General features: G+C 37.5%; 1 protein-coding gene across 1 annotated transcript; it reads left to right on the top strand.

Moving 5' to 3' along the window:
* Nucleotides 1-1725: 1725 nt before the first annotated feature.
* Nucleotides 1726-3094, top strand: LOC112093408. The gene is made up of 2 exons (XM_024171730.1): nt 1726-1837; nt 2335-3094. The coding sequence occupies exons 1-2, from the start codon at nt 1726-1728 to the stop codon at nt 2991-2993; spliced, it is 771 nt and encodes a 256-aa protein (XP_024027498.1). The 3' UTR covers nt 2994-3094.
* Nucleotides 3095-19896: the final 16802 nt, after the last annotated feature.

Below are 19896 nucleotides of genomic sequence, written 5' to 3'. Positions count from 1 at the left end.
TCAAATGGCTAAGAACCCTAATGGTGATGGGAAAATTTGGCAAGAAGTGGACTTCTACCAAGCCACCAGTGGTTAATATGAACGGGCAGTGGCAGGTTTGTTTCTTTGCTTGTGCGTTTCTTCTGTAGTTGGTGTCCCATTCTTAGTTTCTTGTATTTTTTGTTAATATTCCGGCATCCAAAATTCTCCCTTCATGACTTTTTATCATCTAGTAAGGAAAAAAAAATAAAGAATTTCTTTGGGAAGACAACTGGGAAGGTGGAACTTGAAGGGTTGTCTGTCACATGGAGAAAGTAATAACTTTTGTAGATAAAACGAGGCTCAAATACACATTTAGAAATTGTTTTCTTTTCTGGCAACTGGCAAAGCCTTATTAATAGGTGACTGCCACTAATTTTGAATTTGGTTTGAAACCTGTTAAATCACATATTATACATTCAAATTTACTGAGCTGTAGAGACGACTTGGTTCATTTCCTTAGCAGTTCATCGTACTGTTTTATTTAAACATCGGTCCACCCTCCAGAGGCAAGGTGATACGTTAAAGCTTAAAACATAGCTACTAGAACATATATGTTTATATATGCATGCATGTATGCATGTATTAGCAGTCGGCTATAGCACTCTATGAATAGACAATTCTTTTTTATTGACAAGTTCTTTGGATGAGTATTTTAATTAGTTAATAAGCTTTGCACTATTTTTGGCATGCCTCTTTGATGATGGAAGCCGTGTTATTTTGTTACATTTCCCGTGTTTCAATGTCTTGACCTAGCACTCGCTAAACTGGTCAATGCATGCTGATCGCTTTTAGGAAATGGAAGAGTCTACCGGAAGCAGCAGCTATGAAACTGGAAAAGAATTAGAATATGAAGATGCTAGTCCAGAATCAAGTTTTGAACTCGCATTTGAAAGTGGAAGCTCTACAGGTAATAAAAGCTGTGCAAACCGTACTATTTTCCTTTCAAGTATCGATGAGCATAATATAGGTGTTTTCAAAGGTGTCTTTACGTTCTTTATTTAATCAAATGGCTAAGAACCCTAATGGTGATGGGAAAATTTGGCAAGAAGTGGACTTCTACCAAGCCAACTTATGTGGAACTATGATGGATTTATGTGAAGCAACTAACCAGTAGGTGTAGATTAAAAATATAAATTAAATAGAATATAAATTTGGTAATTGAACTTCTTTCAATTAGTACATAGCCCTTCTTATGTTTGAGAAGGTTGTACTAGATGACATTTTCAGAAATTGTAAAAATGGCATTTTATCAACTGGGGTAAGACTAGCTTTGCAAAACTCTTCTTTAGTTCAGTTTTACCTGGTAAGAGTGTAAGAATTATTCCCGGTGCCCAAACAAAAGTACAAGCTGTAGAGACGACTTGGTTCATTTCCTTAGCAGTTCATCGTACTGTTTCATTTAAACATCGGTCCACCCTCCAGAGGCAAGGTGATACGTTAAAGCTTAAAACATAGCTACTAGAACATATATGATTATATATGCATGCATGTATTAGCAGTCGGCTATAGCACTCTATGAATAGACAATTCTTTTTTATTGACAAGTTCTTTGATGAGTATTTTAATTAGTTAATAAGCTTTGCACTATTTTTGGCATGCCTCTTTGATGATGGAAGCCGTGTTATTTTGTTACATTTCCCGTGTTTCAATGTCTTGACCTTGCACTCGCTAAACTGGTCAATGCATGCTGATCGCTTTTAGGAAATGGAAGAGTCTACCGGAAGCAGCAGCTATGAAACTGGAAAAGAATTAGAATATGAAGATGCTAGTCCAGAATCAAGTTTTGAACTCGCATTTGAAAGTGGAAGCTCTACAGGTAATAAAAGCTGTGCAAACCGTACTATTTTCCTTTCAAGTATCGATGAGCATAATATAGGTGTTAGTTTCAAAGGTGTCTTTACGTTTTTTATTTAATCAAATGGCTAAGAACCCTAATGGTGATGGGAAAATTTGGCAAGAAGTGGACTTCTACCAAGCCTACTTATGTGGAACTATGATGGATTTATGTGAAGCAACTAACCAGTAGGTGTAGATTAAAAATATAAATTAAATAGAATATAAAGTTGGTAATTGAACTTCTTTCAATTAGTACATAGCCCTTCTTATGTTTGAGAAGGTTGTACTAGATGACATTTTCAGAAATTGTGAAAATGGCATTTTATCAACTGGGGTAAGACTAGCTTTGCCAAACTCTTCTTTAGTTCAGTTTTACCTGGTAAGAGTGTAAGAATTATTCCCGGTGCCCAAACAAAAGTACGATTTTATTAAAGAGATATGACAAGGCATTTTATCATATTTACTTTCAATCTACAGGAAGCAAGGAATGCTCATTGGCTGAAGCTCAAAACCGTCTGTTCTGCGCAAACGAACTCCTGCCAGCATATAGCGTGATAGATTCACCTGACTCAATCTCTTCCAGTTGTACAAGGAATGCAAGTAGAAAGCAAATGACTAAAAGATTCGGTTTGGAAGATCTTGATAGACCAAGCAACTGGGAACTGGAATATGTGAGGAGCATACTCGGTAATGCTGAATTAGCATTGGAAGATTTTGCATTGGGTGATACTAACAAGGTCATCTCCTCAAATATCTTTGTTCACCTGGAGCACAAAGAAAACGGTACAGAAATAGATGGAGAAGAATGTTCGAAACGTGGGAGAAAGGTTTTGTTTGATTGTGTGAATGAATGCCTGGAATCATGGTGCAAGAAAATGTTTGTTGGAACATGCTCTAGATGGGTTAGAATATCTCCGAGGAAGGAATGGTTGGCAGAGGAATTGTACAAAGAGATTTCGGGTTGGAAAAGCTTGGCAGACTTTATGGTGGATGACCTTGTGGACAAGGACATGAACACCTGGTATGGAAGATGGCTTGACTTTGATAATGAAGCGTTTGAGGAGGGGCTAGATATTGAAAAAGAGATATTGACTTCTTTAGTAGATGAGTTGGTGTCAGATTTAATGATCTTGTAGTCTCTCCAAAATGTGTTCCTTGAGCCTCAACTCAAATGTCATCAGGGTGAAAAATTCACCTTGTTGCTCTTGTATGGTTTCCATTTTTACCTCATTTTAATCCCACATTTACACTTAATCAATGATTGCTCATGGTCTTGTGTGATTTTCTATTTTTACCTCTAGGGCTGTGCACGGCCGGTCAAAACCGGGTTCGAACCAGTCTGCGGTTTTTAGACTGCGGGTCCGGTTCTAAGTAACCAGACCAGACTATTTCATCAATGGTTTGGTCTGGTTTGTAATGTTTTCAAAAGGTCTAGACCGGACCGTTATATATATATATATATATTTATATATTTACAAGATTCCTCTTAGAACCTTAAGTTATGCAAGGTAATACAGTAGTTGAAGTCTTCATATATTCATGTATTCAGATCCCTATTTACCAAACCCAAATGAAATGACCCTTTCAACCGCAAATGTATAGAGTTGCAAGGAATAGTACAAGTGGAAATGGGCCTAAGCAACCTTTATCATGTCCTTCTCAGGTGCACTTTCCAATTCCCCAACCTTGATCAGAAGTAGATTCTCTCACCACCGTGGAAAGACCTGAAACATGTACTGTGCTTGAGGATTCCCAATAAGTTTTGTTTCTTCAGTTGTAGGACCATGTAATAAGAACTGTCAATCAATCAAAACCTATCTCTGTAAAATCCAGTTTATCCCTTCTCTTTAACAAAAAAAAAAAAAAGTGATATTACTACTCTCTTCTCCAAGAAACAGCTTTTTCTTTTTTCAGACCGGAGAAGGCTTCTTCAACCTCCTGCCTCAAGGGAGTTTCAAAGATTCTGTTGCTCATAAGTGACCACTCTGCAATTATTATTTTATGGCAATGGCATCAGAAATCGAATCCAAGATCTTATAATGCTGAAAGACAAATGACACCACTACAAAATCTGTCACCTTATCATGTATGAATTCCTGTCATCTTATCATCAATCAATTCATTTTTATTATGGTAAGAATATGGTCTGGACAACACCTAAAGTTTGGTGAGATATTGTTCGCGTGGTAAAAATTCAAGTCTGGTCAAAGTATATATATATATATGCTAGATTTAAAATGATATAAATAAGATCATAATAACTAATCTAGCTTAAAATTCGAAAATGCCATTTAAAAAAAAAAAAACTCTTATTTGGGATTTAGGCATACCTCTATTCCGTTGGACAGCGGAGGCACGTCGTTCACGGTCGCCGGAATCCACCGATGGCTGGTCTGAGTGGGTGGAGGAGCTGCAAAAAGAAGAAGAAGAAGCAAGAGGAGCATGAACTCCTCCCTGTCTCTCCCTCTTTGTGTTCATTCGGCCACAGGCCTAAAGCCCCCTACACACACCCCACGAGCACACCCCACCAAAAACAAAAGGTGGCTGCCTATATAAACTAAATAGGGGGCCTTTTCCAATATTCAGACAGAGAGGGTATTTGGCCTAATGGGCTGACCAAATATTATGAGATAGAGGGAGTTTAAATGCCTCAAGTGAGTTAATAAAACAAGTGTCCATCCCATAATAGACTGATATTTAACATACATGCATGTGTTAATTCACATTAACACAGTTATCCATAAGATGCTTTAATTAATTATAGAGTGAATTATTATGATTATGGAAGTCTATATAAAAATATTCCAACAAACTCCCACTTGGACGACATAATCATAGAACGAACATTCACTCATCACAGCATAAGCATCAACTAAGAATCTCACATAATAAACACAAGTCCAAAACAATCATGCATACTAACGTATCGATAGGATACAATCACTATACATAATCAGGCGCTAGACGTTCATCAAAGCATGTCAACATCTTTAATATATGGATAAAAAACAATGATAGAGACTAACAACCAGATGTCTCTTTTCAACTTGTCACTTTAACAACTAATAAGTGTGTCAACACAACATACGCATAAAGTGACAGATCCATAAATATGCATGTATTATTCGAGGCATAAGCAATCCTTATCGATAACAACATGTCACAAACAAATGACAGTAAACTCCCACTAACTCAATACAACTACAGGCTCCTTACAGTCCCGAGTGGGATGCGTGTTCTTAAAACACCTAATAGGTAAACCTTTAGTGGAACTGCCAACATGTTGTTTATAGGCCTGTTTGCAATAATAATGAGGCCTCTTACAATTTCTCTTTACAAAATGCTCCTGGTGTTCTATTGAGCGGACAATGCTCCTGGTGTTCTAAGAGAAATATACTATTATGGAACTTTCACAACACAATTTTAGCCAGTCTAGAAATGGAGTGAACCACTCCTAATGTTGAAATAAGGTTTCACAATTACATCACACAAATAGCCTCCCGATACGCCACATACTCTGCATCATAGTCAAGGACGCTACAAGTGTCTATTGACACTTTTCAACAAAGTAGCTCCTCCTTTTATCATTTATGCAGCCTACATAATCGGCATCACGAGATCCAACCACAACAAAAGTGTTGGTTTACCGATACACAACTATCTGGTACTTCATTCCCAGTAAATTCGGTAATAATAACAACAATCACTAGAGTACCGAATCTGCACGTCAACAACAAACACAATAATGAGACATGTGTATACTTGAGCATATATCAGGCTGCTAAATACGTAAGCATAAGGGACAATTTTATCTGATCTCTCTTACTTCACGATAAGGACATTACACCTTTGAGAGTTTGTCACTTTAACTAACAATGCTTACTAGGAGAACAACAATGCATACTGAACCTGTTCGAAACAAGAACAATATAGGTTCTCTAAGACAACCAAAAAATGCACTTATCCTTGTCACGGAGAATCTACATGCCTAGAACATAAGAGGCTTTTTCAAGATTCTCAAACCAAAGTGACAGGCGACATGTTATTCATCTTAACCAGCAGGTTAGAATCATTAGGCGCGAGCAAGTTGTCACCGACATAAAAAATAGAAATATGCAACTGCTCCCACTGACCTTACACATATGAATTTATCAACAACGTTTTCCATAAAGCTAATTTTAGTGATTGTCTCATCCTAAAATTGAGACATTACGACCTCGGTGTTATCCATACACTCTCACTCATCATAGAGTTTCTCAACACATTAGTGGAGCTAGAAAACACATCCACTCTCAAGGCTATGTCCATTTCATCATTAATAGATTCATAAAGAGATTCATACCATATATAATGGCTCGTCCCATTTAGTGTCAAGACAGCGGAGATGCAAGGATTGCTCAAGGCTAAAGAAAACAACATGGGCAACCAACAATAGGCATGTAAAACAAGATCATGTAATTTGCCCTTTACTTAGCCTTCCCAATGATCCAAGCCAATATGATCATTGTGTGCTAGAGTCTGTTGAGCAAGAATAGAACTCTTTCGCAGATAAGGACAATTCATCAAACATCACAACCAAATGCATCAATCTACCACCGATAGGGTGGTAAAGATTATGCGATTCATGACATCCAACAAACCTCCTTCACCGGTCTAAGCATCTTACCAAACAATTAATTATCGATAGGATAATTTAATTGTCCGTATAGATCTTAGCAATATGGTAAATACATACCTTTATTTTTAACACTCTAATATATTATTTGACCATAATATGAGTTAGTGATTATGCAAGTCCATATATAATCATTCACAGTATTCTCCCACTTGGACTGCATAATCAAAAACATGATACTCATATAATACAAAATGTCAAATAATAATATGTAACCAAAATACATGGATAAAGACAACTAGCTTAAGCTCCAACAAGACTCAAGTGTCCTACCAAGCAATAAAACTATCGATAGGACAATTCCATTACCCGTATGGACTTTTAGAACATAATCAACAAATTAAGTTTATCCATATAATCCCACAATTTATTATTTGATAATAGTATGTGAGTTAGTGATTATGCTAATCCACAAAAAAAATATTTTTAATTTTCTCCCACTTGGATAGCATAATCAAAACACATGATACTCACATAAAACAAGATACCAAATAATAATGATAGCAAAAATAAATAAATTATGGATAAACTTATAGCTTAAGCTTTATAATAGCACATGAGCTTCTAATTAAAATTTTCATTCTCACTTTAACACAAAAGAGACCTTGTATGCCTACATAAATAATTAGGCATTAAAATGTTGAATACAAAATGGGCATTTCAAAATTTGAACAAACATCCATATTATATGTCTAAATTTTATTTATCAAAATATCAAATTATGTGGGAGAACAAATAAAATATGACAATATAATATGGAATAACAAACATGCCCCAAAATTTTAGGTCTCTAAATAGTGAGAATTAAAACTACCTAGAAAATATATGAAAATTATTACAATAAACAAATATTTAAATAAAAATATTTTCTAGTAGCTCATGTGCATCTATGTAAGCAGTGTGTATCCTAATCCTTTTTCAAAAGAAAATATTAAATTTTATGGGAGAGCTCCGAAACATAAGAACCGAGACAATTTGACATGTTTAGACTCATGAGAGGCGAGTACATAAACATTCACTATTGTCGAATTCTCACAATTACATATATGCCATATAATAACAACAACATAATATAAATTTTATGGCATCAATCATCAAATAAATTGTATACGAAATGCCCAGAAAAAATTTGTTTGAAAAATTGTGAGAATTAGCCACCAATGAATATATAAAATCAATAATATAAAAATATTAAAAAATATGATTTTATGGTGACCCAAACCCAAAATAAATCATTTGAATTAGTAGGAAATAAAAAACGGAGCACAACGGCAAAAATGTCGCTGAAAACAGAGTTAAAATCACAAAATGGGGAAGAATTTGGCCAAACATGGGCCCACGCGCGCCACGTGGGCGTTGACGCGCGTCTGACTCGCGCGGCTGACTAGACGCGCGCGCTGATGCACGCACTGACGCTGGGTCCCATGCGCGCCACGTGGGCACTGGCGCGCGCCTGACACTCTGATGCGATTTTTTGTTCTTTGGTCGTCTTCAACCTTGAGACGGGTCAAAAGACCCGTTTTAAACCCGGTTCTAAAATGAAAATTCAAATTGCCACAACTTCTTATCTATAACTCCGATTTTGATGATTCTAAAGGGGTTTTTCTCTAAATTTCGTGATCTTTCATATTATGGGGTTAATTTTTCTCAACAAGGCCTAAAACTCATACCTCCAAAAACCCCTAACTAGTCATTTTTAAAGCTTCAAAACGCAGTGAATCTGGCCAAATCGACCCACGAAACTCAAGAAAATCATCACTTATAAGCCATATTCGAAGTGGGTAACCTCAAAACAACTTTTTCTTGAGCCAAAATACGGATTCCAATGTTGGATTTTTTTCCACCGAAAATGGAAAAATCCGAAAATACATAGCTCTAAACCCAAATAAGATGGCTTTGATACCAATTGCTAGATTTAAAATGATCTAAACATGATCTAAACAAAATCATAATAACTAATCTAGCTTAAAATCCAAAAATACCATTTAGAAAAAAAAAAAAAAAACTCTTATTTGGGATTTAGGCATACCTCTATTTCGTTGGGCAGCGGAAACACGTCGTTCACGGTCGCTGGAATCTACTGATGGCCGGTCCGAGTGTGTCACGCCCCCAAACAGGGGTTAGTGACGTAGAGGCTTGCATAAAAATTAAACATGATTAAGAGCGTGGTTAAACCGTTACATTTCAAAACCAAAACACTCAGGTATTTCCAAACAAGTCCCGCTATTTTAATGAAATTGAGTTTTTAAAAAGGGTGAGGTGGACTTTAGAAAACACAATCACTGTTAAGATCGGCTTCAAAAGTCGGCCTCCAGTGTCCACAAGGTTACAATTTGTGCACACATAATTAAATACAGAAAAGTAAATAACTGGCATCAACCACAGTCTAGTTATGTTTAAGGTTTACAATCCATAGTTAATACATGCCTTAATAAGTTTGATGGTGAAGGAAAATGCTTCACCGCTTCCTTTCCTCTAGAATTGAATTCCTCACCTATTATGTGCTACCTTTAGCGTCATTTGGGTGGGATTAATACATTTTGAAACATAGGAAAAATGAGCGAAATATTATTTGGCCAAAACACTTTACAACAGGCTAACAAGAAAATGGGTAAGAATATCCACTAGCTTTATCACAAAAGCGGTGTCTTAGGATATATTTCTCATTCCTAAAATGAATTGAGCTCAATCATGTTTAATTGTTTCCTATTAGTATGCCTTGACTCAAATCTAAGTTTCACAAACAATTTTTATAATTCAGTTTGGGGGTTCCTTAAAAATTGAAATCCAATTCATGGGTTTGGTTTAATATTTAATTTCAGTTTAAAAACAAGTTTTTTTAAAGAAATTTCGGCAACAAGCCGGCATAAATAGGAAAAATGCCAACCCTGCAATTCAAATTCAATTAGAAAATAAATTCTCCAGAATCCATCAAAACCAGTTTCTAATCAATTTAACAAGTCCAATAACAGAAAGCCCCTAAATTTAATTCAATTCTAACAACAATTGTTCAAATCCAAACCCTAACTCAAAATTATTCAAATCTAACAAAAATTAAACTTTCTCAAGCTTAAAATTTAAATCAAAGAGTGGGTTTCAAGGGGTTTTACCTCAAATTACTTGATAGAGCTTTGTTTCTCTCGGTTTCTCCCTTTTTTTTTTGTGGGTGTCTCGGCCAAACTGCCGAGAGAGAGAAAGAGCAAGAGAAACCCAGAGAGAGAGAGCAAGGGAGAGAGAAAGGCCGGCGGGAGAGAGAAAGAAAGCCCGGAGAAGTGGCCGCCGGTGGAAGAAGAGAGAGAAAGAGAGAGAGAGAGAGAGAGAGAGAGAGAGGCTGGGCATGGGAGAACCAGAGGAAAGAAAATAAAAGAAAAGAAAGAAAGAAAGAGAGAGAGGGCTGTGGGGCTTGGGCTGTACGGGAATGAAAAGAAGAAAAGTAAACAAAAGAAAACAAGAAAAAAAGAAAAAGGAAAAAGAAAAGAAAGGAAGAAAAAATGGAAAATGGAAAAAGGGGAAAATACATTAAAATTTAAGTGTATTTTCAAAAACTTTTGGGGTGAAATCATAAATACTGAAAATAATTTAAAGTTCCTTCATTAATTGTGAAAATTAAATTAGGCACACTAATAACTCACAATTTAGCATAATTAAACATGTTTAATTCTAGATGGCGTTACAACTCTACCCCCCCTAAGAAATTTCGTCCTCGAAATTGGAACTTACCTCAGGATATGAATAGATGTGGATATCGTTCATGCATTGTTGCCTCCAGTTCCCACGTTGCTTGCCATGGTGTTGCCACAACACCTTCACTAGCAGAATCTCGCGACGGCGCAAACTCTTCATTTTCTGAACGAGAATCTGAACTGGTATTTTCTCGTAAGTCGTGTCATACTGAATCAGTACGTCATGCCATTGCACAATGGTTTCCATGTCAGGTTGACACTTGCGAAGCATGGAAACGTGAAATACATCGTGCACATGAGACAACTCTAAGGGCAAAGCGAGACGATAAGCGACGACATCGACTCGTTGCACGATCTGAAATGGTCCGATATACCTTGGCGCGAGTTTCCTTTTCACACCAAAATGAGTGACTCCTTTGCGCGGAGAGACTCTTAGCAAGACAAAGTTACCTTCTTGAAACTCTAAGGGTTACACCTCCTGTCAGCATAACTTTTATGGCGACTCTGAGCTGTTAGGAACCATTCCCGAATAACAACTATCTTCTCGTTGTTCTCCTGGATGTCATCTGGTCCAAGAGTGAGTCGATCATCAGGCTCAAGCCAACAAACTGCGATCTACAAGGTTTGCCACACAATGCCTCGAATGGTGCCATTCCAACGCTAGTCTGATAACTGTTGTTGTAGGCGAACTCAGCTAAATGGAGATACTTCTTCCAGTTTCCACCGAAGTCTAGAATGCAAGAACGAAGCATATCCTCTAGAATCTGAATAACTTTTTCAGACTGTCCATCGGTCTGAGGATGAAATGCGGTATTAAAATTCAATTCGGTTCCCATGGCTTTTTGGAAAGTTGTCTAATACTTTGCATTGAAACGAGTATCATGGTCTGAGGTGATGGACAATGGAACTCCGTGAAGTCTAACAATGTGCTCCAGATACAGCTCTGCCAGAACTTTTTTAGAATACGTCGTACAAAATGGGATGAAGTGCGCAGACTTTGTCAACTTATCCACAACGACCCAGACTGCATCATGTCATTGTTCAGTCCTCCGGAATCCCTTCAAAAAATCCATCATAATGTGTTCCCACTTCTATCCAGGAACAGGAAGAGGCTGCAGTTCTCTAGCAAGAATCTGATGTTCAGCTTTGACTCGAAGACAAGTCACACATTCTGACACATATTGGTAAACATCCTCCTTCATACCCCTCCACCAATACTACCTTTTAAGGTCGTGATACATCTTGGTACTCCTAGGATGAATAGCAAACCTCGATTTGTGAGCATCGTGAAGGACTGCCTTCTTTATCTCATCCACCTGAGGAACAACAAGGCAGTTTTTGAAATAGAGCGTTCCATATTCTCGGATATTCTAATCATCCAATTTTTCTCCATTCTGAACTCGAGTCCAAACTCCTTAAAGATGCGGATCCTGCCATTGGTTCTGCTTGACTTGTTGTATAATAGTTGGCATAGAAACCAAGTTGTACACCATAGCTTGGTTATAATCCTCATAATACTGAAGATCATAATCACTTATAGTTTCACTCTGTTTCCAATCCTCCAAAGCCAAAGATGCTAGGATTCCTAGAGTCTTTCTGTTAAGAGCATATGCTACCACGTTGGCTTTTCCAGGATGATACTGTCAAGTGAAGTCATCATCCTCCATATACTCCATCCACTCTATCTCAAATTTATGTCCTTATGAGTGAACAGATACTTCAGACTCTTATGATCAGAGAAGATCTGGAATTTTACTCCATAGAGATAACATATGCATATTTTGAGAGCAAAAATCACAACAGCTAACTCCAAATCGTGAGTTGGATAATTCTACTCATGAGGCTTCCGTTGGCGAGATGCATAAGCTACAACACATCCTCCTTACATCAAAACACACTCAAGTCCTCGTCTTGACGCGTTAGAATACACCTTGTATGGTTCCTCGGTATTTAGTATGGTTAGAACTGGTGCGCTCGTCAATCTGGTCTTTAGTTCTTGGAAAGCGTGCTCCCAGTCAGCATCTTATTCAAATCTGATTTCGTTCCTTATCAATCGAGTCATTGGAGCAACAATGGTCGAGAAGTTCTTTACAAATCGCCAGTAATATCCCGCAAGTCCTAGAAAGCTTCAAATTTCAGCTACGTTCTTCGGTGGTTCCCATTGCAACAACGTTTCAATCTTTGAAGGATCCACTGAGATTCCTTCTCGAGATATGACATGTCCAAGGAACCTGACTTCTGTTAACCAGAAGTCACACTTCTCCTTCTTCGCGTAAAGTTGATGCTCACGAAAAGTCTGGAGAACGACCCTTAAGTGTTGCTCATGGTCTTCTTGGGTCTTTGAATAAATCAGGATGTCATTGATGAAAACTATAACGAATCGATGCAGATAAGGCTGGAAGACTCGGTTCATCAGGTCCATGAAGGCTGCTGGAGCAGTCTCAACCCAAAAGGCATAACCAAAAACTCAAAATGCCAATACCGGGTTCTGAAAGTAGTTTTTGAAACGTCCTCCTCCCTGACCTTGAGTTGATGGTATCCGGATCTCAAATCGATCTTAGAGTAATACCGCGGTCCACCCAACTAATCGAACAACTCATCGATCCTTGGCAATGGGTATTTGTTCTTTACGGTGACTCTGTTCAACTACCGATAGTCGATACATAAGCGGAGAGATCCGTCGTGCTTCTTTGCAAATAACACAGGTGCACCCCATGTGGAGGTACTGTTTCTGATGTATCCTTTCTCTGCTAATTCACCGAGTTGCTTTCTCAACTCTTTCATCTTGGCCGGTGCCATTCGGTAAGGAGCGATGGAGATATGTGTCGTTCCTAGAAGTAAATCGATTCAGAATTCTATTTCTCAGTCGGGTGGTAAACCAGGCAATTCGTCAAGAAATAAGTCTGAGAATTCATCCACTACTGGGATTTTAGTATTTTCTCCGGTAACGTCAGATTCACCCTCTAAATTGAAAAGAAATGAGACACAGGCTAGGTTGCGCCATCCCCCAACGATGTGTTTCAATAGTCGTTCCTCTGCAATCGGGTTAACACCTCCCTGATAGGTTACTATCATGCCAGATCCGGTAGTCAAGGTAACCCTCATACAGCGGCAAATAACTACCCCGTATCTTGACAACCAATCCATTCCAAGCACTACGTCAAACAAGTACATGGGAAGGATAATCAAGTTCGCCCTCAATTTCTCACCTCCGATCATGATCACACATGATCTACATATGCTAGTGACCTCCACACTCCCCAATGGAGAGTTCATGAACATTGGAGTCTCTAAGTCCTCGGGTATCAAACCCAAAATTTTCACAAAAGAAGCAAAAATAAGCGAATGCGTAGCACCAGTGTCAAATAAGACTTGTGTAATTGAGTGTGAGATATGTATCATACCCTTCACAATTGGATTTCTGGCATGAGCTCTAGAACTTCCCCCTGCCATAGAGTAACCTTGTCCATGTACCTTTCCTTTCCCTCTGTCATCTTTATTAGGCCTCTGATTCCCCGGCCTATACTGTTGGATCTGAGGAGATTGCACTATTCTCAAGGTCTGAGGTTGGAATTGAGAATAGCTCGGTGGTCGGTAAATTGGTGCAGGAAGGAATTGCATTTGTGGTGGAGTTGGCAACTGTGGTTGGAATGGTGGCACGAAGTGCTGAGGTCGGGCCTGCCCGTAAGTGTTGTCCCTTTGAGGTTGTTGGGACTACAACTGATTCCTGCTAGGACAGTTCCTCCTTAAGGGCCCGGGCTATCCACAGTTATGACATGTGTACCTGTAGAACCACTGTTCCCACTTATCGCTTCCCCACTGGCTTGCTCTTGGTTGCGGTTCCTTCTTTGATTCCGTTGAGGTCCTCCTGAAGCTCTGTTCATAGCTTCTCTAGTTTGGAGATATGCCAAGTTATCTTGCTCAACCGATATTGCTGAAGCCACCAAGTCTCGGTAGACCCGGATTCTAAGGCCTACCAACGATTTTCAGACATTGCTTTTGAGACCTTTTTCAAATTTGAGACACTTCATGTGCTCAAATTCGACCAGGGTTGGTGCGAAATTAGATAGGTCATTGAACTTAGCCTCGTACTCCCTTACGGTCATGTCTCCTTGTTCTAACCCCATAAATTCCATCCATTTCTCGTTGCGGTAGCTTTGAAGAAAGTACCGTTCATTGAAAAGTTCTTCAAACAATTCCCATGTCATGGTGCTCACATCATGCAGTCTCCTAGTCTGCTTCCACCAAGTACTTGCTTGCCTTTCAAACTTGTAGGCTGCAAACTCTACCCAGTACTCTTCGAGTACTCTCATTATGTTCAAGTGCTTGGTGATGAACTCAAACCAATACTCTGCTTCCTGTGGGTCACCCTCACTATTGAATGAAGGGATTGACCCATGTCTAAACTTGCAGAAATACCCCTGCTTCATGTCCCCAGCTGGACGGTCATTATTGGCTCGAGTAGCCATTCCCTGAAATGCGGCATACATCCCCTCCATGATTCCCTCGTTCAATACGGCCGGCGGATTAACGGCTCTACGATGTGGTGGCATTCTCTTAACTGAAAAGAAACTAGACTATTTAGTGGTTTACTGATGTCATTAATGTATGCACAAATCCCCAAAATTTTTTAAAACCATTGGCTCTGATACCAAGCTTTGTCACGCCCCCAAACAAGGGTTAGTGATGTGGAGGCTTGCTTTGTAATTAAACCTGATTAAGAGGGTGGTTAAACCGTTAACATTTCAAAATTTGATTTCAAAACCAAAACACTCAGGTATTTCCAAACAAGCCCCGCTATTTTAATGAAATCGAGTTTTTAGAAAGGGTGAGGCGGACTTTAGAAAACACAATCATTGTTAAGATCGGCCTCCGGCGTCCACAGGGTTACAATTTGTGCACACAATTAAATACAGAAAAGTAAATAATTGGCATCAACCACAGTGTAGTTATGTCTAAGGTTTACAATCCATAGTTAATACATGCCTTAATAAGTCTGATAGTGAAGGAAGATGCTTCACCGCTTCCTTTCTTCTAGAATTGAATTCCTCACCTATTATGCGCTACCTCTAACGTCACTTGGGTGGGGTTAATACATTTTGAAGCATAGGAAAAATGAGTGAAAGGCCCAATAGGATAAGAGTTATAAAACTAAATAAATAAGTAAGTAAATAAAATGAGATAGTCAGGCTCGAAATAATTAATCGGAACCAAACGACCTTTTTCTGAAAGGTAAATGAACTGAAATTTCATATCACATGCAACCAGCAAGTAATTTAAGTAATTAAATTACTCACGACCAAAGCAAGGCCAAATGTCACCGTAGTGGCCCGTACGGGTTTCGGGTTCTGCCCCTAAGGACACGATCTCCATATCATATCTAGGCCATCAGCGGGCTTACCAGTTCGCAAGGTATCTTATCTTACGAAAATGTTCATTAAAACTTGAAATCAATCAATTATGAGATCAATAGCGAAAAATCAAGCTATTGTCTTGAAAATACTTTTCTTTATCAACATGTTCTTATCTTTTGAAAACATTATTTGGCCAAAACACTTTAAAACAGGCTAACAAGAAAATGGGTAAGAATATCCTACCTCTCGGATGTCAAACCTGTGGCTAACTTCTCGTCACCCTAACCTCCGAAAGCTTTAATGCTTTAATACTCGATCTTCTCCACTAGCTTTATCACAAAAGCGGTGTCTTAGGATATATTTCTCATTCCTAAAATGAATTGAGCTCAATCATGTTTAATTGTTTCCTATTAGTATGCCTTAAATCCAAGTTTCACAAACGATTTTTAAAATTCAGTTTGGAGGTTCCTTAAAAATTGAAATCCAATTCATGGGGTTGGTTTCCTATTTAATTTCAGTTTAAAAGCAAGTTTTTTTAAAGAAATTTCGGCAACATGCCAGCATAAATAAGAAAAATGCCAAACCTGCAATTTAAATTCAATTTCAAAATAAACTCTCCAGAATCCATCAAAACCAGTTTCCAATCAATTTAACAAGTCAAATAACTAAAAGCCCCCAAATTTAATTCAATTCTAACAACAATTGTTCAAATCCAAACCCTAACTCAAAATTATTCAAATCTAACAAAAATTAAACTTTCTCAAGCTTAAATTTTAAATCAAAGAGGGGGTTTCAAGGGGTTTTACCTCAAATTAGTTGATGGAGCTTTGTTTCCCTCAGTTTCGCCCGTTTTCTTTTTTTTTTTTGGTGTCTCGGCCAAACTGCCGAGAGAGAGAGAGAGAGAGAAACCTAGAAAGAGTAAGGGAGAGAGAAAGGCCGGCAGGAGAGAGAGAGAGAGAGAGCCCGGAGAAGTGGCCGGCGGTGGAAGAAAACAGAGAGAGAGAGAGAGAGAAGGGTTGGGCGTTGGAGAATCAGAGGAAAGAAAAGAAAAGAAAAGAAAAGAAAGAGAGAGAGGGCTGTGAGGGCTGGGCTGCACGGGAACAAAAAGAAGAAAAGGAAAAAAATGAAAAGTAGAAAAAAAGAAAAAGGAAAAAGAAAAGAAAGGAAAAAAAAGGAAAATGGAAAAATGGAAAAAGGGGAAAATAAATTAAAATTTAAGTGTATTTTCAAAAGCTTTCGGGGTAAAATCATAAATACTGAAAATAATTTAAAGTTCCTTGATTAATTGTGAAAATTAAATTAGGCACACTAATAATTCATAATTTAACATAATTAAACATGTTGAATTCTGGATCGCGTTACAAAGTGGGTGGAAGAGCAGCAAAAAGAAGAAAAAGAAGCAAGAGGAGCATGAACTCCTCCCTGTCTCTCCCTCTCTGTGTTCATTCGGCCACAGACCTAAAGCCCCCTACACACACCCCACGAGTACACGCCACCAAAAACAAAAGGTGGCTGCCTATGTAAACCAAATAGGGGGCCTTTTCCAATATTCACACAGAGAGGCGAGTTAATAAAACAAGTGTCCATCCTATAATAGACCGATATTTAACATACATGTATTTGTAAATTCACATTAACACAGTTGTCCATAAAATGTTTTAATTAATTACAAAGTGAATTATTATGATTATGAAAGTCCATATAAAAATATTCCAACAATATATATATAAACATCTGTAAATGTTATAGTTAATACTGCTCAAGAAAGAAAGACAAGACAGTACTGGTTGTTGACGGTGAAATTTCATCAACAGAAATACGCCGGATTACCCGCTGGTATCCCGTTGGGTTTCCGGCTAGAAATTAACAGTATATTAAAAATCAAGTTGTGGAGTGGTTGTTGTGTCTTGTAAGCATGAGTATATCACTTGAATGAGAAAACACACAAGATCTTCTATTACGGCTCTGTGAATTCCTGTAATCCCTCACTGCCCACTGCAGGGCGGTTTAGGGGTTTGCAATTAATGCTCGTATTGCAGACGTCTCCCACCCTTAGACGCAACTTATGATGTGATTAGTATATGAAAATGCACATTAAATACTGCTTTTGATTATATAATATTAAAATATTTAAGCTTTAATTAAACAATTTCATTATTTTTATTCAGAATATTATTCATTGAAATTTATTTAGTTGTTGCTTGATTATTTTAAGATAAAAAGCAGTGTAAAAAGCTACACAAAAATAAGCCATGAAAGTCATATTTTTAACCACCCAAGCTAGGCCATTCAGCCGAGCCTCACAAGCCAAAGAGTGAGAAGAGCCGCGTCAGCCGTTTGAGCCACCGAGCCAAGCCACGCGTGGGTCCCAGTTTGTGATAGCCTGCCCACAGCACTTCCAACGCGCGTCACCTGCACGGGAGTTCCTCAGCGTGCGCGTCCCTTCCACGCGGCCATCACCGCGCGTCCAAGCATCCCTCCACGTGGGTCCCGCACGCCAGCAGCAGGCCTGCTACCTTCTCCGCGTCCGCCACCTGTCCAACGCGGGTCCTCAACTCTGACCGCGCCAGCACACGTAACCAATCCGCGTGCGACATGTGGCACGTTTCTCTCATTAATTCCAATCACGTTGCGACACATGTCCTATTTGGTGATGAATCCGAATTCCTTCCCCAAAAATCAGAGGAAATTACCAGATTTCTTCCCCAAATCAAATATGTGATTTCTCCTAATTCATGTGTAATTTTATTTTGTTTCCTTTTCTTTTGTAATTTTCTAGTTTTACAATTTATTTCCTTATTTGACAGGCAACCTCTGAACACTATAAATAGAGGGGTTGGCTTAAGGTTTTAGAAGCTTTTTAATATTTAATTTTCTGTCGTCTTGCTGACAGTCTCATATTTTCTCTCTAGAACTTGTGAGAATGTTTCGCAAGATAGGCTAGAGTTTTCTTGGTGAGGTTAGAGATGAAATTCTGTTGAGTGACCCAATTCGGAGTTTTGATTCCTTATTCTGTAAACTCCAATATCTGAATGAATTAAATCTCATCTATTTTTCTATTACTTTTCAAAATATTGTGTGTCAATTTTTATATAAGTTTAGTCACGCTTTTCTTATGTAATTCTGTCATGCAATGTTTTGTTATTCAAATTATTTTACAAATTGTCTTTTACTGCAATATTGTCAGATTGATATATTGTCGATTTTAGATAACTTGTAATAATAATATTTTCTGAGCCAACATAGAGATTTAATTTATTCGATTATTTTATTTTGTGAATCAAAACTTGAATTGATGAACGAAGCATTAGGGATTCTCGACACCTTACCGTTTTCTTCATACAGATTTTCTCCTTTTTATTTTATTTGCAACAAAAATCTCAAAAACTCTCTTTTTTTTTAATTCACTTTTCTCTAATGCTGTTATTCTGTTAATTATTCTAGTTATTTTGTTCTCTCTTTGTGGACACAACCGTCCTTCTGTGCTACAATTGACCGCTTGTGAATATCACTTTTGGGCGTTAATCAAATTTTGGCACCGTTGCCGGGGAGGTGCTGCTAGCAAGACTGATCAGTAAATTTTTGAGTCAAAGAGGTAAGAGGTAGGTGCATTTTCTTTTTATTCTTATTTATTCAGTTTTTATTTCTTGATTTGCGTGATCTATTTTTAGCCACTATTAAAAAAAAAAACTTTTGTTTGTTTTTCGTTCTTCTCTGTTACGTTACATTATACATTTTTTTATTATTAATTTTTATTTATTTTCTTTTCTTCCTCTCTTTCTCGTTTCTTATTTAAAATTTTTTTTTTATTTTAGTCACTGATCATTGCCGTTCTCCTTTCTCTCTTTGTTTCCGTATGTATACATAAATATATTAAAAAAATCTCTTTTCATTCCAATTCTTTTTATTTAGTTTCCTTAGTTGTGAAAGAAAATTTAGGACTTGCTTTAGTGTTTATTTTATTTTATTTTATTTAGTTTTAAAATTAATTGTAATTTAATTTTGTAATGTTTTATTTTTGGTAAATTAAGATTTTATTTTGTTTCCTCATTTGTATATTTTTAATTGTTGCCTAATTTAATTTTTTCTTTTATAGTTTTCATTAATTCTTAGGATTATAGTTTATATTGTAATTAATTGACTAATTTAGACTCCTAATCTAGGATTTTCATAATTTGGTAGATTTAGGCTTTTGACTTTTGGAATAGTTTCCATTAATTAGATTACATCTCATAATTTACTCAATAAAATTTAATAATTGATTTTGAGAATAATTGTGTGGTTACGTGGAAAGTACAATCTGAGGGAGTTCTGTCTAGGAAAGTTG

This window comes from Morus notabilis, unplaced genomic scaffold (genome assembly GCF_000414095.1).
Source record: "Morus notabilis unplaced genomic scaffold, ASM41409v2 Scaffold294, whole genome shotgun sequence".
Lineage (NCBI taxonomy): Eukaryota > Viridiplantae > Streptophyta > Magnoliopsida > Rosales > Moraceae > Morus > Morus notabilis.
The sequence above is the reverse complement of the archived record's forward strand: the minus strand, read 5'-3'. Positions and strand labels throughout refer to the sequence as shown.

Excerpts from the sequence above, each read along its gene's own strand:
- LOC112093408 (XM_024171730.1), top strand. The coding sequence starts at position 1,726 with ATGGAAGAGTCTACCGGAAGCAGCAGCTATGAAACTGGAAAAGAATTA. Across the intron at positions 1,838-2,334 it reads TGAAAGTGGAAGCTCTACAG|GAAGCAAGGAATGCTCATTG; the intron begins GTAATAAAAGCT and ends TTCAATCTACAG.